General features: G+C 39.4%; 1 protein-coding gene across 1 annotated transcript; it reads left to right on the forward strand.

The window, feature by feature from the left end:
- Positions 1-20,110: 20,110 nt before the first annotated feature.
- On the forward strand, positions 20,111-20,833 carry NXPH4 (neurexophilin 4). Its single transcript, XM_040422187.1, has one exon. The coding sequence runs from the start codon at positions 20,123-20,125 to the stop codon at positions 20,831-20,833; it is 711 nt and encodes a 236-aa protein (XP_040278121.1). The 5' UTR covers positions 20,111-20,122.
- The last annotated feature ends 2,818 nt before the right edge of the window (positions 20,834-23,651 follow it).

Genomic DNA, 23,651 nt, shown 5'->3' on the forward strand with positions numbered 1-23,651 from the left:
GGCCTATGTGTCAGATCAGTCTAATTTCAATTACCGGTACCTTTACTTGTGATCTGCTGTACAAGGGTAACAAGATAGTACCCACACATTTCCAGACAAATAAGCTAGAAATCCCAGGCAAGGAGGAGTCAAGGCAACTTGAGAGCAATATGTTAATTATTTTTGCACTGTTGCTGGTCTACAAGCATGGTCTAACAGTAGAGTCAGTGCATACTAGTATGTATTCCCTGGAGCTAAGTTTCATCCAAGGAAGCTTTTTTTGTTTTTGTTTTTGCAATGTTTCCTAAGGGGTTCTACTGCAGTTTTGCTAAAATACTGGCACAAAATGCGACCAACCTGGTACCTGTGAATAAACCTAACAAGAATAATATATAAAGAGTGTTATTGTCTACATGAGGTGGACAACCAAAAGAGAAACACTGTAAATGTGCGGCCAAAAAGAAAATAACAAACTACAAAAAGCAACTAATCAAAATTATTAAAACATGATGGAAGAAAACTAGATTAGCAAAGGGAAATAAAAATAGACAAAGAACACAACTGAAAATTAGAAGAGAGATAGGACAGTGGCAGCTAAGTAAAACCTGGGAAATAAAAATACAAGATTTATAGATTACAGAGAATAAAACAAAGCACAGAGGAAATAAAATCCAAAAGAAATTAAAAAAAATGCAAAGGTCTAAAAACACAAGAGAAGTAAGTTTAGGAAACAGAAGAGAACAAAAGTGGTTCTAATGTTTCCACAAGAAAGTGATCTGGATAAAGGCAAGCTACCAAACTTATGATATAACTAAGCTGTGGATGGCACAAGAAAGGGCATGAGATGCAAAGTAGACAAAGGACAAAATATTAGAAAGGAAAGAGAGAAATAGAGATGCGTGTTGAACACATTACGTGTGATTTATTGGCGGAATCTGTGAGTAGAAGTATCTAGCGAGTTGCTCATACATCAAACCAGACAGCATTACCACTGTTTAACAAACAGGCTATGCGTCCCATGACACTGTCAAAAGACTCTGAACATATTTGTCTGAGGCTAAGGCTCAGGATCAGTAGCCTCAACAAGGATTTCAAATATTAAATAGAAAATCCATGCTAAGCTGGACCCTTCCTGAGTCATGTCTTTAACAGGGAAGCAGTATATAAAGAATGATATATCTATAAACACCCAGACAGATCAAGGTGATCTTTTTATGTGTTTATCTGAATTGGGCTTGCAGAAATCCTTATATACAGCAGAAACAATATACCCTAAAAATCTAATTTCACCTCCTGTAATGCTTCTTCTGGGATGTTGAAGGTAGTCTTAGGGTATGGTCACACATTCAGGTTTCCTGGTGTAGTTTTGGAAGCTAAATTCAGATGTGGATCAAATGCGACTTCTCTTTTTTGAATTCACTCCTGGTTTTTGCTTCCAAAACTGCATCAGGAAACCTGAAAGTGTGGCTGTACCCTTAGGCCACTCTGCAGTAGCTGAATGTAGTATTACATTCAAATGAATGTCTGACTATGTTATAAAGGTCGATTCCACACACCCTACTGCAGCAAAAATGCCAACCATCTGTGTGACCTGTGTTGTAGTTTTTTGAGCAGTTTTTTATGCATTATTTAAAAAGGCAAAAAGACATATGATGGAGACCACAGTGACACAGGGAATACACATTCATTGACAAAAAATAAGGAACCAGGAAGTTGCTGATGGAATGAAATGAAACTTTCTACGTGTGAATGTAATGATAATATATGTAAGTGATTACAATATTAGAACAAAAGAGGATGGGGGCTGTACAATTCAAAGGAGTCTCTAGGACCCTGTTGGACCACTTCTAACCTAGATACAAAATTAGATACAATTGGGCATGGAGAAATACATGTTCTGTATGGTATCCTGTGGCACATTTGTCCATGGATGGTACGGCTGGGCCTGTACATCCTGCAGATTAATAAAGCTGGTGTCTCAGCTGGTCCCATAAATGCTCAAATGGTGATAAATTTGGCGATTGGGCAGACAAAGCAAGCATTACAATCTAGCAGAGACAATCCTGGGAAACCCTTGCTGTGTATGTGTGAGCATTATCCTGCTGAAAAATGCCAGTTGGAAGCCCTGCCATGAGAGGTAACACATGTGGCTGCAGGATGTCCTGCACATATCTCTGAGCTGTTAGTGTTCCTTGTATCACTACTAGGGGGCGACCGACTGTTGTACGCGATGGCTCCCTAGATCATTAAACTAGCAGTTGGTCGCTGCACAGCAAAGGCAGGATTGAGGTGCTCAGCACAAGGTTTCCAAACTCAAACCTGACAGATGGCTGACCCCAAATTAAACCTGGGTTCATTGCTAAAGACCATATGGTTCTAGTGCTTAGCAGTCCAGATTTCCCATTCACGACAGTACTGCAAACAAAGGTGACGTGAATGACTGTCAATATTAGGGCATGTAATGTTTACCATGACACTAAATTTCCTTCTGCTAAGCACCTGGAAATTGTCCAGACAGAGACAGGGGTGTGTAATGAAGGTGCCACCGGTGTCTGGATGGTGGACAACAAAATTGTGGAAACTGCTCGTGCTTGGTGGAACAAACAATCCTCTCTATTGTGTGGGCCATCTGGAGCCTGTTCACCCCTGTGCATGCCCTCACCTAAGCACTGCTCCCAGAACCTCCTGCCAGATAGGTCAGAATGACCTAGATGGAGTGCAATTTGTCAAAAAGACCATCCTGATTCTCTCAGTCCAAAGATGCTCCACCTCTCAAAGTCTGTCAGCTGGGAAAAATGTCTGAGTGTGTCGTAGAGACATGTCAAGCAGTCAATGATCTCTCACTAAGATGTGCACTACCCAAAAGTAGCCTCTAAGAACCTTTTTAGATGGCAGCAGCAAAAGTAGTTATATGCCCTTTTGTGACAAGACCCAATGTTTAAACAGACCTCTCCTATAATCATTTACATATCTGCCTGAGACATAACTGCATGATGACTTTTTCAGCTATCTGACATTTCTATCTAGGTGCGTTATTTTTTTTGTCAATGAATGTATATATTCTAAAAAATATTAGTCATTTAGTCACAAGAAGGTTAACAACCCATGTATGGGCTGTAATGGTTGCAATATTGTTACCCAGTTTTTTTTTTAAATAGATATGATAAAAGGCTTAATACAATATTACCAACGTGACAGATGATGACAACTAAGGGGTCTATAATTACGAAGTTTTTCTTGATTTTAGCCAAAGATATTTTTAATAAAGTGATGGATAAAGTCAGTGGGCACATTAAGGGGGAACCCTGTAAAGTCCCAAAATCACATTTTGTTCTGGCAGAGTCTTCACACTATGACCAGCAGTCATAAAATAAAGTCAAATAGTGGAATAATCAAGGAAGCATCTATAATACATTACAAGGAGCACATAAATTATCCATCATAACATCTCATATTATTCGCTGTGAAAACAGTTGGGACGTCAGGAACGTACTCAATTAAACAGATTTCATTCTATAAACAGTTTTATACATATATCGGATGAACTTGTATGGTTCTAAGTCTACAGAACTAATTTTACAAGTACAATAGATAATGGAAACGTGTAAGAGCCATTATTGTAAAATCTTCAAAGAAGGGTACCAGCCCCTGCACTCACATAATTGTGCAGATTTGATAAAAAAAAGCGGGGCTCCATAGGAACATAGCAAATTTCTCATAGACTTCAATGTTAATGCATTGGAGTCTATGACAGAAGTGATCTGATTATTGCGTCTTCAAATTCCTTAATGTAAAAAATATATAATTTTGTAAAAGTATATAGAAAAATTCAAATCACTGTTGTTTCCCCATAACAAAAAAAAAATTTAATTGAAAAATAAAAAATAAACATTATAGGCATCACTGTGTCCCAAAATGCCTTTACTATTAAAATATAAAAAATGCCATATGGCAAATAGCGTAACGGAAAAAAATCTAAATGGCCAATTTGCAGTTTTTGCTGCTTCACCTCCCCCCTAAAAAATGAATGAAAAGTGATCAAAAAGTCATAAACAGCCCAAAGTCACTGAAAACTAAAGATCACCACTAAAAAAATGACCCCTCACACAGCTCGATAGATATAAATACAGAAATGTTATGGAGCTCAGAATATGGCAATGCAAAGAAAGAAATGACTTTTTCTTCCTCCAGAACAAAACCCATAAAACGTGTTTTTCTCCAATTCCACCCCAATTAGAATTTTATTATTAAATAATCATATTAAATGGTGCCATTAGAAATTACAATGTGTCCCGCAAAAGAAAAAGCCCTTATCTGAATATATAAACAGGAAAATAAAAAAGTTATGGTTCCAGGAAGGCAGCGAGTGAAAAACAAAAACACAAAAATAGAAAATGATCTGGTTCTGAAAGGGTTAATATAGTACTGCACAGATTTGCACGGAAGTAATTTGAATGTGTATTCACTATTTACAGTGCAATATGTTTTTACTGTCATGTTTGTGTCTTAAACAAGGCATATTACCTGTTAGGGCTGATCCTGCTGATTAAGAGCACACCTTTTATTAGAAGATCCATTGTACGTCTGCTTTCCCTGATGTACACATGATTACTGTGCGTGCACCGATTCTGGAATAGACAGCATAGGGGCGGCACTACAGAGCAAGGTGAGAGGAGGCACCTGATACCTAAAGGGCAAATTCACATCACTGTTTCTTCCGTTTTTTTGACCCATCAGAAGACCAGAAAAATTAAAGAAAAAAATGGAACCTGTAAAAAAAGATCCTGAGCATCAGTTATGCACATTTAGTAACCGTTTGAGTCATTTAGTTGCTGGACTTTTCTTGCCATCTGAAATAACAGATCTCAGACGGAAATGGGTCAAACGCATAAGCATCAATGAATGGTATGCTTTTAATCAGAATCGACCCTACCATGCAATATGTCTGCTTAAGGGCTCATGCCCACAAACGTAAGGGCTCCGTGTCCATGCTGCGGACGGCAAATTGGGATCTGCAATGCATGGGCACCGACTGTGGGGCAGCCGGATGTGGATCGCGGACCCATTCACTTGAATGGGTTCCGCGATCCGCATCCGACGGTCCGCACCACAAAAAAGTAGTGCATGCACTACTTTTTTGTGGTGCGGAGGCACGGCCAGAAACACCACGGAAGCACTACGGAGTGCTTTCGTGGGGTTCCGATCCGTGCTTATGCACCACATCCGTGATGCGGGGTGCACACGACCGGTGCCCCATGTATTGCGGACCCGCCGTATGCGGGCCACAATAGGGCTGTGTGCATGAGCCCTAAGAGGGTTGATCCTGCTGGAAGATGATCAAGTAATTGATTAAATAATTAAGTGAAAGCTCTATGAATACATTACTACACCATGAACAACTTCAGGTTGAACACATCAGGACACCCCACCCCAGGTCCTACAAATCACTACTGTGACTTACACTATTTCCCCAGGCTGGCATTGACAATGGGAGACCGATAAAGGTGGTAAGCAACCTGCTGTAACATTCAGCCTCATTTTCTGTAAATAGCCTTGTGTGATTATTAAGTAAACTTTAGAGCAATGTGCTTGAAGAATTGAGCGTTAAGGCCAGCCGGTCTGGTTTACGGTTGGTTTACGACTGGTTTTGAAGGCTGAATATAAATGACGGACTGGTTTTAGTAGGAATTTTATAGCATGACGCATCCAGATACTTGTTCAACATTCTATTTCTGAGCATTTCGGTAAAGAACGGGTAAAACAACAATGAAAGCAAGGGACAACTGGAACACAGCGATCTCTCTTTCTTCTGCAGGATCCTTTCTTCTCATTTCTCATCTGGCACTCTTCAGAGCTGGAATACAATTAGGTTTTACCAGCAAGCCGCTGCTCATCTGTTACCCCTCCTTCTCTGCCAGTAAAAGATTGTGCGACCTTCCTCATACATTTTAATGCCTAGACCATGATCACATTTTTAATATGAAAAATAGGGCTCAGAATTGTTGAACGAGAGGCATTATGAAAGTTAAACCACAGGCAAGGCCAAGGCATAATCAAGGACACTACATGTAATGAAAATGTGATCACTCTATAACCGTACACACTTCCAGATTGAGGGACTAACTTAGGAAAATATAACATTTCCACATCACAAGGGTCCTGCTCACCAAGGGAAATGGATCATTATTTGCTGCGTTTTTAACAATGTAAGTAGTGTTAATATAATATTGAGCAAATCTGAATGTGTGCGTTCCTAGTGGCTGAGCTAGTTTTACCATGAAACCAGTAGATTTACGGTACTCTTTATTTGAGCTGTATATGTACTTTTGCTAGGACAGTATGTGGTACTCTACTACAGGTATATTGAATGAATTCAGACACATCACCACCTTGGTACAAGGGCAGAAGTCATCTAAATCTAAGTATCATCTTGTCAAAATGTCCTGCAATTAAACACAACATAAAAAGGAGGCTTCATATTCACAGGATTCTGACTCAACAGGTGAAGTCCTTAAACACACTAGTGCAGAATTATTATACTTAATTTTTTATTATAGTAGTGCCCCGCAAAACACGGATCGCCTTTACATATAACTGCCTATTCTTGTCCGCAAAGCGCAGACAAGAATAGGACATGTTATATTTTTTTTGCGGGTCCACGGAACGGAGCAATGGATGCGGACAGCACACGGAGTGCTGTCCGCCATTTTTGCGGCCCCATTGAAGTGAATGGGTCCGCATCCGAGCCGCCAAAACGGCGGCTCGGATGCGGACTAAAACAACGGCCGTGTGCATGAGGCCTTATATTTATGATCTATTTGCACTACCAGAGATGAATAAGCGCAGCTATCTCCCTCAATCGCATAGCAATGCAGCACACATGCTCTAGTCATACAAGGAGACATAGGACCCCTGTTCTCATGATCAGTGGGGGTCCCTGCATTTGGACCCCTACTAATCAGATACTAAAGACAGGGGCTAAGTTTAAATCTTAAGAAAACACTATTGAACAATGAGAACACCTATAATAGTATACACGGTCTAAAATATACAGAGTCAAAATTATACCGGGAAAAGTGACTGCAGAATGAGGCAATAAGAGCTTACCTCAATACCGTTCCTTGCAGCAAGAAGGGTGCAAAGGTTCACATTTGTTTATATGTTAGGTGGGATAAATGGAGACAACTATCTGTAAAATAATGAATGCTACCCGCATCAGTGTAGCTGATTGTTGTAATGTGAAATCAAAAGATTTGAGAATAAATAATCTTACACAGGCTAAGTGAATAAATATATTTACTATATATATATATATATATATATATATATATATATATATATATTACATATTACTGATAATAAAAACTTCCAGCCTCCAAGTCATAGCACATGGCCAACACCCCATGGTGATACGAGAAATAGTGTTTTAAATCAATGCATCCTACCTGGAGGATTTTCCTCAAGGGAGTGCCAATTAACTGTCTGTGTATACCAGGTTTACACCCGTCAGCCCCCCTCCAGTGTGCAGCATGCATGTCTTTGAGGTAAGCACTCAGAAATTTCTCAGCACAGTGGGGATTGGGGGGTTTGTGTATATTATTAACTCACTACATTACAAGGAATATTATTGCACAGAATATAAAAAGGAACAGAATTAAAGGGGACAGAACCAATTATGGAATTATGGATGTATAAAATACTGAATTATGGATGTATACAATAACCTTAAAACACACTGATGTAGTCACATGAACATGTCATCCATTGTTCCCCCACTCATGCGTTTTGATACCCGATTGGCGTCTTACGAATCAGGAAGACATAAATGGTTTGTTCCAGCCCTAAAGAGCACATTTAACATACAAAACAGTGTCACCATTTACAACACTTTTTGTTAGGCAAAACACTATGGGCCAGATTTATCATTAGCTCAAGTCAAAATAATGAAATGAAAAAGTCGCTAAAACTGTGCAAAAATTTAAGACTTTTATTGGCTCTGCGCTATGCTCGTCAGTTTTCTGAAAGTGGCTGTGTTTTCTTATGTAAATGAATCTCTAGACAGATTTACTATTGCGACAATTTTAAAAAAGTCGCACAAAATTGCGCAATTTCACTCCAGTGAGCACCATGCTTATCTTATGTGACTTTTTAATAGAACATGCAACTTTTTCGTAAAGACGTGTGACTTTTGTAAAGCCGCTTACTGAAGGATAAACTGCTACCGTCAAACCACATTTATCACAGTATTAAAGGACCATTAATAAATCTGACTTAGCCAAAAGTGACTTTGGACATATGTAAAAGTGGAGTAAGATGTAAGTGTAATGATAAATCTGGCCCTGAGTATATGTAATCATAAAGGTCATATGATGCTCAAGTCTCACTATCTCGGGACTGTTCTATTTCACTTATAGTTATACATATTATATAACAACAAGCTTTGGGTGAGCCAGTATCATTGCAGTTGATTTATAGTGACTGAGGGTATACAACTTCTGGCGCCCGGCTATGTGGCTCACCATAGGGGCCCTCAGTTACAGCTAAATGCACTGCTAATGCCTGACAATATTGCAGACACATTCCAATCCCCGAACTGTTCCACTATGGTTTGTATAATACCAATAATTCAATTTTTTTACATTTTTAATATTTATCACCTCAGTTTTTATTTGGCAGTGTCTTCTGACCTCTACTGTAAACTGAATGTGACTCCCAGGGTACAAAAGGTTGGGGACCTCTGTAGTGTTGTATCTAGTACATAGTGATACAGAAACAGCCAGAAAAGTGGGCAAAGTCTGTACACATTTATGTATGTTACAGTGATTCTCCAGTTCAAGAAAAAAATCACATTAGCAAGGGACGAACAGAACACTACCTGGTGTCCTTCTGTTCATCATTTCAGTTTGAGATCCACTTATTTCTGACCTCCATCTAGGATGGCTACACCACTTCTCAGATTGCCTGATACATACTGTGACTTTAGTAGCCCAAGACACTTCTCACTGCTCTTGGAATAATAAGTAATACCCATGTGAATAGTGCTGGCCAATTCCAGAGCATGGCTGGACAAGCAGGAAGTGTCTTCGACTACTGATGCACAGTATGCACCAGGTAGTCTCAGAAGCAGCATGGCCTTCTTGGGTGACAGAAGAGGAGCCTAAGAATTAGCTGATCTACAATTAAAAATATGAAAAAGAGGTCACTGGTTCTGTCTATTCCCCAGTTAATATTTTCTCTGGAACCATTTTACATTTTTGTTTTTTAGTCCCTGCCTTCCAAAAGCCATACATTTTTTTTTTCTGTTGCTTATTTTTGTGGGACAAGTTGTAATTTGTAATGGCACCATACGAAGCTAGAAAAAATTATTAAAGGTGTTTTCCGAGACTTAAATACTTACGATCTATCCTCTGAATAGGTCATCAGCATCTGATTCTGGGGGTCTGACACCCAGGACCCCCGCTGATCAGCTGTTTGGAAAGCATCAGTGCTCACAGTAGCATCGCTGTCTTCTCTCAGCTTTCCTTAGACCGAGTGATAACACGTTCATCGGTCACATGGCCTAGGAGCAGCTCAGCCCCATTGAAGCAAATGGGGCTAAGCGGCTACAAGCCACTATAGAATGTACGGCACTCTGCTTCGTGAGCAGGGAGAAGGCAGCCTTAGGAAAAAGACATGTTATCTTTATTCAGTGGGTCAGTACGAATATATTAATGCCAAATGTATATCGTTTTTGTTTATGTTTTAAAAAAACCACAAAGGGAGACAAGGGAGGAAAATAAAATATGAACTTCAATGCGTATTATAAAATACAAGCCCAGGAATGCCTGAATATCCAGGTAGCAACATCAACCTCAGACCCTAACACACACACGTTTTGCCCTGTGGCTTTTACTGGAGGTATTGAGGTGGAAGAAGTGTGAAAATATCATGCACTGTAGACTAATTAATACCAAAGCTTTCAACTTATCTGACCAGCTTCAGTGCATGATACCTTCATATATTTTTACACTTCTTCCAGGGGTACTAGCACCTCAGTATCCCCAGAAGAAACCATGGAGCGAAATGTGAGTAAGGGAATTAATTGGAAGCTGCTACCTGGGGCTCATATCGTGTCCTACATTAGTACTCAGGCAATTATTGTAAGATTTTTTTTACTATTCAGGAAATTATTGTAAGATCATTGTTGGGAAGTTAAATATAGGTATACACTCAGGAGCGTAGCTAAAAGGTCATGGGCCCTGGTGCAAGAGTTCATCCTGGGCCACCTTCCCTCGATGCTTTGTGGCCGGGGGAAGGGAAGCACATACCCTTCCTGCTGCCTGAGGCAAAAATTGAAACAGCAACCCCCTCCCATGCCAAATTCTTGACCTAACCCCTTTTCTCCAGCCAGAGGTGTAACTTGACCAGCATGTACTTTCTATAATACTGGTGTCTTCTTATGTGGCACAAGAGTCTTTGGGGCCCCCTCAGGCTCCTGGGTCTGGTAGAGACTGCTACCTCTGCACCCCCTATAGCTATGCCCCTGTATACACTACATGAATAAATTGTAACACATGCGCTACCGCTATGTTAATCTCACACTCCCCAGAACTAGAATCAGGGGAGCCGCCACTAGGGTATTTTCTACAGAGTCCACTGCTCTGACTCAATTAAACATATGTGTAAATGATACTGTACTTTAAAATACCTGCACTGGTTAGGAGATTGGTAAAGAACGTAGATAGAATACACTGGCTACATAGGTAAAAGTTGTTACTATTAGAGCAATAATTCTACCTGCCCAGAAGATAAAGGGTAAGCGGGATTGTTCTTCAGACCTTCTCCGCTGGATTGGTGAAGTTCTTCCCAGAGCGCTTCTGGCTCAACTTACTATGCGCGTGCCGCTCCGGCCGGTAGCTGACGTGCGCATGAAGGAGGCGGCAGGTGAGAGGTTTGGGAATGTATCGTGTGATGTCACAGCAGTCCTACGGATGCTTCCATGGAGCAAAGTTTATCCAACGCGTTTCAGAACCGGCTCCTTCACATGCGCGTCAGCTACCGGCCGAAACTGCGCGCGCATAGTAAGGTATACACTACAGTTCAGAAAGGTACTTACTTTAATATTCTGACACACGGTATTATTATACCTAATTAAATTGTGCTAGACGTTTCACTTGGAAATTGATAAATTAGCTATACATTTTAGTTATTAGGCAAAAATGACCAAATACTGCAGAAAGGATGTCACACTTTCTGCTTAGGTTTGAGATGTTTGGCAGCTGTTCATAACTGGAATTAATGGACCCCTCAGTCATATATTTTCACATATGTACATCAACCAACCGTTGGAAATAGGATTGCCTGATTCTTTGATGGATGAAATATCTGGGACTAAGTGGCAGAAGCAGCACCATCACATACAAAACCCAAAAAGTAGACAGAAAAAGAATGCTCCTCAGAGTTTGCCAAATTGCTCAGCAACAGATATCCATCAATATCCCCTGTTGGACACTGACAAAGAAACAAGCTGTTGAGAGAAAAGATATTAAACAGGGAACAGCTTCTTATGGTTCTTGCTAAATAAATGAACTCAGAGAATTTTGTTATGAAGCATTAGATCTTTCACATTTCACTCATCCCTATTGAAACATGTGTCATTGGTAGAGAGACCATAAACCGAGATCTTGATTTATCACTGGAATTAAGGGTCCCCTGAAACTCAGCTTGGTTGCAGCAGTGACAAGTTCCCCAGCGGCACGTGACCTAGTGACGTCACTATTGGGGGACACGTCACAGCTGTAGTCAGTCATTGGCTGCAGCGGCACATGTGATCCCTGTCAACTCTGGACATTAAAGGGTTTGTCCATCAATAGCTGATCAGCGTGGGTCCAACACCCAGTACCACCTGTGATAAGCTGTTCGGTGTAGCTCCGATGCCAGAAGTTGACTTCAATGGGAACAGCACTGTAGTAGTAAGCTCCCCCCACTACAAGGTTGACAGTGCTGTGTACCTCTGACAACTGCTGGCAGCGGAGCTATACTGAACAGTTGGTCGGCAGGGTTGCAGGTTGTCAAACCCTCCTCCGATCAACTAGTGATTGCCTATCCTAAAGATAGCTCATTATTTACTAAAATGGTGGACAAGCCTTTAACAAGCAAGGAACTAGAGCACAGCGGATGGAAAGAGCCAGAACAGAGCAACAGGGACCAGGTTATCATGCTTTCTTATACAGTTCTGGCAGCACAGAGACTACCCAAAAGTATTTCAATGGTGGATAACCCCTTTAAATAGAGACATACTGTATGATGAAGGCTTTAAACTTTTTTTGGATCTAAAAAAAACTGCATACAATAACAGCGCTAAAAAATAAAAGTGTGAACAGGGTCTAAAAGATACTGTCTGATCATTGATGATACCACTAACAAACTGCCTTTTATCTAGCAGTATTTATGATATTGTCTTAAAGAACTCATGATTACACACATATACATGATAAATAATCATGAAGCTAATGCTTAATAATTTCTTTTCTGTAAATAATACATCAGTAGCTATAATATGGAATGTATTCTCACATTCAGTAGCACATGTCTGTCTCATCCTGACGTGTAAAATACTGTAGCAAGAAGATTAGTGAATAGGGTATAGATGTATAGAAAGTGAATGATCCTTCACATGTTCATTGAAAATATGATTCAAGGCTAAACAGTGTAAAACTATTTTGGTGTAGTTTTTGTATGTGTTTTTTTTGGCACCCCAAACGGAATCGGTTCCTAAAAAGAATATAAGTATAAGGAAAATACCTGACTCTAAGGCCTCATGCACAGGAACGTATTTTCATTCCGTGTCTGTTTCATCTTGTTGCAGACCGTATACGGAACCTCATTTCAATGGGTCCGCAAAAATAACGGAAGGTACTCCGTGTGCATTCCGTTTCTGTATGTCCGTATTTCTGTTTCGCAAAAAAAAGAACATGTCCTATTATTGTCCGCATTATGGACAAGGATAGGAGTGTTCTATAAGGGGCCAGCTGTTCCGTTCCGCAAAATACATAATGAACACTGATGTCATTGTATATTTTGCGGATCGCAAAATACATACGGTAGTGTGCATGGGGCATAATACTGGTTTTTCGGTCAGTTGGAGGTCTGACTGTTGTCACTCTCCGTGGACATTGCAAAGAATGTGTCTACTTAAATCCCAGTTGCCCTGCTGAGAATGAGCTAAGTTTAGACATGTATCAAACAAATTGGGGTAAGTTGGAGGTTTGACTCCTGTCACCCCAACCCTTGCAAGACTAACCAAATCCCAGTTCTCAGCTTGAGACAAGCACATACCGTCACTAATCACAGAGATGGATTTAAAAGTCAGAATCGGTCACAATTCCTTAAGGCCCCTTTACGTGGGTCGACACAGCAGGCAATCACTAATTGCCTGCTCATCAGAGGAAGTGAGAGCTGCATTTATATGCAGCAATCATTACTTCTCTATGGGGACATAAGATCACTACTGTGATCGCTAGTGCCCATGGAGAATCATTGTTTCTGGGCAGCAGATTCCTGTTTACACAAGCTCGAACTGCTGCCCAGAAACAATGATTTGGGTGACCGCAGCAACTATGTTTCACCCTATGAATGAGTATTTGCTCATTCATGGGGTAGTCAGTGGCAGCTTTACACAGGGCAATTATCAGTAATGAGCATTCCTAGGAACAGTCCATCCTAATAGTTCCCCCTTAACAATGGGGCCATAACAATATCTATTTTACAGAATTTAATTATATTACTACATGAGCAGATTTATTCAGACCCATGTAGTAAAATTCTGATAAGATAACAACTATGAAAAGTGGATCAATGAGTTAACTCGCCAATCTCACTTTGGAATAAATTAATGAGACTATCATGGAAAAATATAAGGCTCAGGTATTCGGGCGGCCATGTAACCCACACTGGATAAACTTGGCCATCATTTTTTATTTTCTAAATGTATTTTTACATATAGAAACAATAACATAGGGATAGGTCATCAGTATCTGAATGGTGGGGGTCCAATTCCCGGCACCCTCATAGATATATATATATACAGTATATTGGCCCCACTTGTGCCTCCAGTATATATTGGCCCCTTTTGTGACCTATTGATTTCAGTAGGGTTTGTTCGACAAGTTCTATATTTTTACAGGTGCTATTCACTGGCCATTAAAAAAACAACCATGTGAATAGGCCCATAAACTGCAATGGTTTTGGTCTTGTAAACCATCAGAATATATGGGGAGAGAAATAAAGAAATAGTCTCTGCATCCCATTTGCAAAGCAGTATCTAGCATAATCAGAAACCTGCTGAGGATCTACAAGGACACCAAAGGGAATTTCAATTTTCCTACAGCATTGACTGTAATTATCAGTAATTGTTTAATATTATTTCAGAAGATCCCAGGAGCTCTCGTGACATATCTGTTTTAACAAATAATTGCATTCCCCATGAGATAATTCTATAACATCTTTTCTCAGTACTCTACTTCTTGTTAATTTTCCTAAAAATGTATGAAAAAAATTCACAAGTTGGTATAAAAGGGGTTATTGCCAGGAAAAGTATTATACTGGGAATAAAGCATAAATAGGGTATTATTACAGTAGACATGCAATAAAAGTATTGCTTGTTTTTATGACATTACATTTTCCTCTCTGGTAGTGCCCCCTGCTGTTCATCCTTCTGGTCCACCTTTTCCTACATTCACTGGTCAGCTAACATAGCTTCACTGCTCCCTTCCCATCCCCAAGAAGTTGCAGTAGTGATCCCATTGTGGTCCAGGTAACTTTTATTCATTCATCCCTACTTGTCAATTCATTGAAGTATATCTCTCTCTCTAATCAGTGGAGAAGGACGTTTTGAGGACATTATATACCATATGTATCTCTGGGGCTATATGTGAGGGACTATTATCTATGTGGGGGGGGGGGGATTAACATGAACTAATTGCAATAAATCCTGGAAGATGCAGGTGCTTGATGAGCTGCTGCCCACCCAAAGAAAGACAAGAAATTTAAGAAAAATGAGTAAAAAGTGATTTTAAATTCATAGGATAATAATTTTAATATTTGGGGGAGTGTCCCTACAGAGACTGACGTTTTCCACATTATTAGGCCTTATTCACACGTCAGTGTTTTCGTCAGTGATTTCCAACAGTGACTGTGAGCCAAAACCAGGTACGGGTCTAAACACAGACCAGATGCAGGACTTTCCATCACTGTGTAGCCTCCACTCATGGTTTTGGTTGACAATTACTGATGGAAATCTCTAGTCAAACATTGACTGTGTGAATAAGGCCTTAGACTGTGTATGGACAGGCTCCTTTGATAATGGTAATGGTAATGCCAAGATGTCCATTTATTCATAAATGACTAAGAGGAATAGCTTTAGAAAGGAACAACGGAGAGTTTTAAGAAAATATGCTCTAGAATTGCTATTTTATAGAGAATACAACTAATTACTAAAACAGATGTCAGGAGAGGCGACAGGTCCTCGTTACGCATGAATAAGGCCTCTTGCACACGGCTGTTGTGAGGCCATTCCGTGCATTGGGGACCGCAATGCACGTGCCCCATCCGTGCGGCAGCCGCAACAGATCCAGACCCATTCAACTTGAATGGGTCCATGATCCATACGCACCGTAAAAAAATAGAACAAGTTCTATTATTTTGCGGTGCGGAGGCACAGACAGAAACACCATGGAAGCACTATGTAGTGCTTTCATGGGGTTCCATGTCTCCGTTCCACACAGCAGCTCTGGATTACAGACCCATTCAAGTGAATGGGTCATAATCCATGATGCGGGGAGCACAGGCCTAAGCATGTATCATTAACATGGAAGAAGAAGGTGGTCTGTTCTAATTACGAGTATGATATCAGGTTGGACATATTTGGCAGTCTTGGAGCTAGGTTTATTACAAAACTAAAATTGTATGACTCCTAGAATCTGCAATACAATAGCAGATAACAGGTTAAAAATATCAGCCTCAGCCAAGTCCCTTTAATGTTCTCCGGAGACTGTTTAAGAGGTTTCAGATCAATTCCTCATAATGAGCCGTGTGCAGGAATCATGAAATTCATGAGCAGCTGACCCACCGTTCAGGTCTCCTCGTTACATCTCGCTGTCTCCCAGGCAGATCAGACAGGCAAGCTTGTAACCTTTTCCCTTTTGTCGTCTATTTCCCTTCCTTGTCATTTCATTTTCGCAGCGCTAGCAGTGTGTGAGAGGAAGATGATCAGAGGCGCCAGTGGAGAAAAAAAGGGACTGATTTGGTATTTAAAGGTGTGGTTCCACTTAGCGTCTTACCTAGGCTTTGCAATGAAGTGAAAGAACTTTACAAATAAAGTCTTCTGCACCTTTTTAAATTGAGGTTAGCATTATGCAAGGTTGCAAAATAGTCATTATACTATATCCCTGGAAGAATTCCTGCAGCGTATACATTATTGTTCAGTTCAGCAGCCAGTGAAATGCTTAAATATCAAACACGAAAAGTTGAAATCCACCATCACTTTCTCTTTCCCTATATTTCTATAACTTTCATTTGTGTAACTTCAGATGACTACATTAATCTTAATAGAAACCTTGACCCTGAAATATTATGCCATGTGCTTTAAGGCTATGTACACCTTTGGAAGCAATTTTTGTTTGATTGCATTTCAATCATTTTTGCTTAAAAACTATATTTTCAGTTGGCCTTTATTAAAAGGTTTTTTCTAGCTGTGTGACTGGCACTCTCACTTTGTTCTAGTCATCTAATACTCCTTATCTCAAAACCACTAAGAGGTCATAAACATGTATTTAAGTCACATTCTTATCAGTAATCATCTTATCAGTTTATAATGTCAGAGATAAGGAGTCCGTCTGCTTCTGGTCTGATGGAGCAGAGAGAAAATTCAGTTCCTGCATCTCAGCTCTGTACACTAAAAAAGGATTCCATATTTTTAATAAAGACCAATTGAAAAAAAAGATTTTTAGCTCAAAATAATTACAATGCAATAATAAAAAAGCGTACATAGCCACTAAAGGGAACCTGTCACCATGATTGTGGACTGTTACCTGCAGTAATACAACAGTAGTACTGCACATAATGGGGCACAATTACCAAGACCAGATTTTTACGCCGGTCTTTGTTTCCCCCTTGTGCTGCCATAAGATTCGTCTAATTTCATTGCATGGGGAACATTTATCAATAATGGCATAATTTGAGACCAAAAAATTCTAACATTACAAATCAAAAGGGATTTGTTTTCACTTCATATATCAAAAGGCGCATGCCACTTTTAAAATGTGACTTTTTAAAATATAAACTTTATAAACCACCTATTTCTCTCGATTTGCGACATTTTAACGTCAATAGAGCTAAAATGACTTTTTTAAACAGAAATGCTCCATTTCAGTCAAACCTGCCAAACCCAACTTGCGACTTTTGAAGAATATGTGCGACATTTCCAGTGGTAAATTGCAATTTTTGTCTCAGACTTGGAGGCTTTTGTTATCTTCTTTTTTTTGTTGAATGTCAATTTACTGACAAAACATGTTTAGCTCATTTCTATTAGCTAAGAAAATGCATCCTTTTTACTATTTACCTATCACTTGTTCCCAAGACGAGTTGGTTTTCTTTTCATAAATGTGACTTTTTGACAAAAAGTCGCATCTTTCTGCCATAAATTCAACTTTTTACACAAAACACCACCACATAAGCTGGCTTAATTGTCCGCAACAATTTAAGCCATTTCTGCCAATAGGAGGATGATAAATGAGGTGTAATATGCGCAAATTTGATAGTCCCGCCCACTTTGACATTTATAACTAATTTCTGGCATTCTTTGTGGTGAAAATTCTGGAGAAAACGGTTTATATATTTGGTGCAAATAAAAACGCCATAATTCTGACGCAGTATATGCCCCCCTATGTGTACTGAAAATAAATCCTCTGCAAAAAAATGGGAGGAATATGTAGACTACAGTACAGTGCTCTAGCACCTGTATAAAAGACCTGTGCATTATGGCCACAGGAATGAATCCTTAGCCATTAGCTTAGGAGCGGGGCAAGATAAATATAGCAAATGTAAGTCGATTTTAACAGATATGTATACAGGAAAATGGTTGAAGACTTTATTAATTTCCTATTTAAATGAAACTTTTCAAATACTGGAGCAACCTAATTACGTGATCATGCTACATGTACGCTTTATGTCAAATCAATTTGTGGATGTTGTGAATATCATACACTTAAAAGCTGGAGAATCCATACGTATTACATAAGTACACATTTTTGCTGTCTGTGGTTTGATTGAACATCAGACTAACCCTTTGGGGGCATAATCTATATTTAAATCTTATACATTAAAAAGCCTAATCACACACTCTCTGTGAAATAATTCAGTGTCATGAATGGGATATTTTATTAAATATGGATGCTACTAGCAATTTTTCTAAGGAAGCCAATATAAATATAAATCTTTCCTTTGGGAGTTATGTGTTAATTTTCATATTTCTCATCCTACTGCCTCTGAAAAACACAAACTAAAATACATTTGTCTGCATTTATCATAGTGTACATTCAGGGACGTCCTAAAGCAAAGTACCTCTTAACAAATGAATGATGAATTATTAGTACGCCAGGTAGCTTAATTAAAACACAATTGATTCCTCCCATTGTTCAAGAAGTATCTTCTCAGTCCTTGAAATGATATATGAACATGTATAGCAAATCACCATATGTAGATGACATGAACATAGAAGGTATGTTTGGGCTTTCTACTAATTTCTATACTCTTATTGCTGATCAGCGGTTTGATGAGGATGGAGCTCATACCAAGCACAGTGCCTTACATTGTATAGTGGCTGTGCTTGGTATTGCAAACCAGGCCAATTCAATAAAATGGGACTGATCCGCACATAGGCCATGTAACCAATGAATGTGAGAGCTCCTGCTGCTGCCTCTTCCTATAGCTGATCGACAGAACTGGGAGTCTGACCCCCACCAATCAGAAATTGTTGACAGGTCATCAATATTTTACTCTAAGAAAACCCCTTTAAAGAAAAATATATTAATACAGATTTAGTAGTGCAAGTCCTTGAATATTAAAGGTTCTTTTATATTCAAGGTTCTTTCTGTATAGTATATACTACAGTATCTACAATGTATAGCAAAAATGCAATGACCCCCCCCTCCATTAAGTGTCCAGAAGGAGCTCTTTCTGAAACAGGTAGGGAATAATATAGAATACTGTACTACAGAGAGGTAAAACCAGATGTCCAGTCAGTTATACAGTGTCTGCTGATGGGTCCTTGCCCCATTGTGATGTTCTTCTTCACAGGCTTTTTACCAGAGATATGCCCACATTGGTTGTCTGGATCTTTCAGCTAATTGCATGTGTTACAGATCGGCAATGTGGCATTGTGACCTGTGGTCTTTAGTGAAAAGACCCAGAAAAGACCTCTGTAAGAGAAAATATTGTGACCTGAGGTCATTGTAACTTGACAGATCACTGTACTGTTGTTAGAAGTGTTATTGCTAGAAGTAGTATTATCTTTTAATAGTACTTATTGCAAAGACAATCCAGAATTTTCTGTTTGACATGTACTTGGGCTGTCATAAGTTACACAACATAGCACTGCACTAAAAACTTTTACAATATTTATTTCAAGGGGAAAACGATATGTACATCAAAGAAATCTAAATTATGCATTTAACAAAATTGTATACACTGCTAATGCCAAAGCATATGGAAATTGCTCCGGAACCTAAAAAGGTTTTTCAGCATGGCCATGTTTTTTTTGGAAACGATCAAGAGTGGTTAATAAAATAAAATAAAAGAATTGATACTCCCCTTCCAGACCCTGTTCTGACCCTTGCCAAATCCACTCTGGTCTTCCCTTCCTGGTCTCACCTCCACACTCAGGAAATGCCAGAAACCGCTCAGCTGGGTCAATAATTCTTTAATTTTTAAAACCACTTAGAGACATTTCCGCAAAATTTTGGCCCACTGGACAATATTTTAAGAATGTAGCAGAAGCAAATAATCCACTAATCATAAGGTACATGTTAAAACTAAAAACATTTTTTGAAAAACTGATTAATAATAACATATTTTTTGTTTCTAGGTACTTTGTTTAGAAGCCCACATGGCAAAAACACTAGGATACTTGGATATGGGGTCAACAGGAATGGTAAAGAATGGACCGTATGGTACAAACAAACCTCACTCTCTCCATCCCTCAAGGGTATTCACCACTGACCCATTTAAAGCGGCAAAAAATCCAATGCAATCCCCTATTAATCCGTGGGAGTGGAGCAAGAATCAAACACTATTTGCTGGGGGGATTGGCCAAAGAGCTAAACGCAAGCCCTCTTTGAAAACTGGGAGAACCAAGAAGATATTTGGATGGGGAGATTTCTACTTTAACATAAAAACTGTGAAATTCAGCTTGTTGGTCACTGGTAAGATTGTTGATCACATAAATGGGACATTTAGTGTCTACTTTCGGCACAATTCATCTAGTCTTGGTAATGTGTCTGTCAGCATTGTCCCACCTACAAAGGTGGTAGAGTTTGACCTCCTTCAGCAATCTACCTTGGACACGAGAGAAACCAAGACTTTCAACTGTAGAGTGGAATATGAGAACACCAACAAAGCCTTGAAGAACAAACCCTGCCTCTATGATCCAGCTAAAAACTGCTATATGGAGCACACACAGAGTCATGCTGCGTGGCTTTGTGCAAAACCATTCAAGGTTATCTGCATTTTCATCTCATTCTACAGTATTGACTACAAGCTGGTGCAGAAGGTGTGTCCAGATTATAACTTTCAGAATGAAAACCCTTACTTTGGGTGATGGATGCACTGACTGTAAGGTCAACATGCAGGTTTATATGGGAGGGATAATGAGAAATGTAATTCTTGAGGGCCTGTGTAATTGTCTTGAGGGACTGTGGAACATTTGAGGGTCTGTCTACAATATGGAAACAGGATAATCCAGATTGACTACAGATACAACTTTGAGATTTGTTCTGTGCAGAATGACACTGGGATAACAAAATGTGCATGATATTGACTTTGATAATCTAAGGACTGTCTGACCTGCTCAGTAATAAACTGGAACGTCAAGGCCATCCTATGCCATCAACTAAGATTATCACTTTCCAAGTGTTCTCATTTTTCATTACCTCAGTCAGTATTAAAACCTGCTGTCAATTATTTTATTTCCCTTATAAGAAAAGTGGCCCTATGGGAATGTGACATTGTATAAAACAGAACATGACATGAGAATATGTCATAAAGAACACAGTATACAAGCTGATTATATTCTGCAGATAATAAACTTTTTTGCAGTAGTTAAATCTAATTTATTTATGCACTTTTGTTTTTGATATCTTCAAGATCAATTTCATGCATGATGCTGTGTCATAATATGACCAAGTATAACAGGTATCAGGTGCTCATAAAATACAGAATATAGTATTTTTAAGGAGTTGACTCTTAAGTAATCCATTCAAGTAAACATTAAGAAAATGACACACTTTTTGGAAAACCGCCATGTCTCGTCCCTGTACACATTAATAAGCACACAATGGCCGAGCACAGAGATCAGCTATCTTCAGAACTTCCATAGAAATTAATAGAGTGGCCGAGTTCATTTCAGCGGGGCTGCACAAGGTTTGGGGCCCTGGTTCTCATGACTGGTGGGGTTCCCAGTGGTAGGACCCCCACCGATCTAATAGTTATCGTCTATCCTCAGAATATAATGATAGTATAAATGTGTACTTACTACAATGCTGTTGTCATAAGTTTTAAGAGGTTGACCATTTTATTTCTATGGTATACCAATGAATGTTAATGATGTCTATAGGCCACTTATATAGCTTTTTTCCAACTTCTGTGCCATTTTCCTTATTGACGAAACCACACCCCCTACCTCGGCCAGCATCCTGTCACATCTGGACTGTGGTTTTGTTCATAATAAATCTGCAAATGAAGGGGCATCACCAAATATATCATCATTCCTTCACAGGTTGTATGATTAATCTAGTGCTTCTATAGACTGACTGTCGAAAAGTTTTAGTTGTCTTGCTTTCTTTCTGATTTTTTTTGCCAGAAATTTTGGTGCAAAAAGGTCATCATTTAGGCCACACCTCTTTTCCAGCTAAGGCACTCCCCTTTTCAACTATGACATGCCCCCTTTTTGAGCATAGTGAAAAAAGCTGTCTAAAACTTCAAATTGTGCTGCCTTAAGTTGAGGTGCAAACACAATCGTAAATCTGGGCCAATATTTGGCAAAGTCACATATATATGGGGTAATTTATCAAACTGGTGTAAAGTAGAACTGGCTTAGTTGCCCATAGCAACCAATCAGACTCAAGCTTTCATTTTTGACAGCTCATTTGGAAAATTAAAGGTGGAATCTGATTGGTTGCTATAGGCAACTAAGCCAGTTTTACTTTACATAAGTTTGATAAATGACCCTAATAGTATTTATTTTCTTATACAGGGAGTGCAGAATTATTAGGCAAGTTGTATTTTTGAGGATTAATTTTATTATTGAACAACAACCATGTTCTCAATGAACCCAAAAAACTCATTAATATCAAAGCTGAATATTTTTGGAAGTAGTTTTTAGTTTGTTTTTAGTTTTAGCTATTTTAGGGGGATATCTGTGTGTGCAGGTGACTATTACTGTGCATAATTATTAGGCAACTTAACAAAAAACAAATATATACCCATTTCAATTATTTATTTTTACCAGTGAAACCAATATAACATCTCAACATTCACAAATATACATTTCTGACATTCAAAAACACAACAAAAACAAATCAGTGACCAATATAGCCACCTTTCTTTGCAAGGACACTCAAAAGCCTGCCATCCATGGATTCTGTCAGTGTTTTGATCTGTTCACCATCAACATTGCGTGCAGCAGCAACCACAGCCTCCCAGACACTGTTCAGAGAGGTGTACTGTTTTCCCTCCTTGTAAATCTCACATTTGATGATGGACCACAGGTTCTCAATGAGGTTCAGATCAGGTGAACAAGGAGGCCATGTCATTAGATTTTCTTCTTTTATACCCTTTCTTGCCAGCCACGCTGTGGAGTACTTGGACGCGTGTGATGGAGCATTGTCCTGCATGAAAATCATGTTTTTCTTGAAGGATGCAGACTTCTTCCTGTACCACTGCTTGAAGAAGGTGTCTTCCAGAAACTGGCAGTAGGACTGGGAGTTGAGCTTGACTCCATCCTCAACCTGAAAAGGCCCCACAAGCTCATCTTTGATAATACCAGCCCAAACCAGTACTCCACCTCCACCTTGCTGGCGTCTGAGTCGGACTGGAGCTCTCTGCCCTTTACCAATCCAGCCACGGGCCCATCCATCTGGCCCATCAAGACTCACTCTCATTTCATCAGTCCATAAAACCTTAGAAAAATCAGTCTTGAGATATTTCTTGGCCCAGTCTTGACGTTTCAGCTTGTGTGTCTTGTTCAGTGGTGGTCGTCTTTCAGCCTTTCTTACCTTGGCCATGTCTCTGAGTATTGCACACCTTGTGCTTTTGGGCACTCCAGTGATGTTGCAGCTCTGAAATATGGCCAAACTGGTGGCAAGTGGCATCTTGGCAGCTGCACGCTTGACTTTTCTCAGTTCATGGGCAGTTATTTT

The sequence above is a fragment of the Bufo bufo genome, chromosome 3 (genome assembly GCF_905171765.1).
Source record: "Bufo bufo chromosome 3, aBufBuf1.1, whole genome shotgun sequence".
NCBI lineage: Eukaryota > Metazoa > Chordata > Amphibia > Anura > Bufonidae > Bufo > Bufo bufo.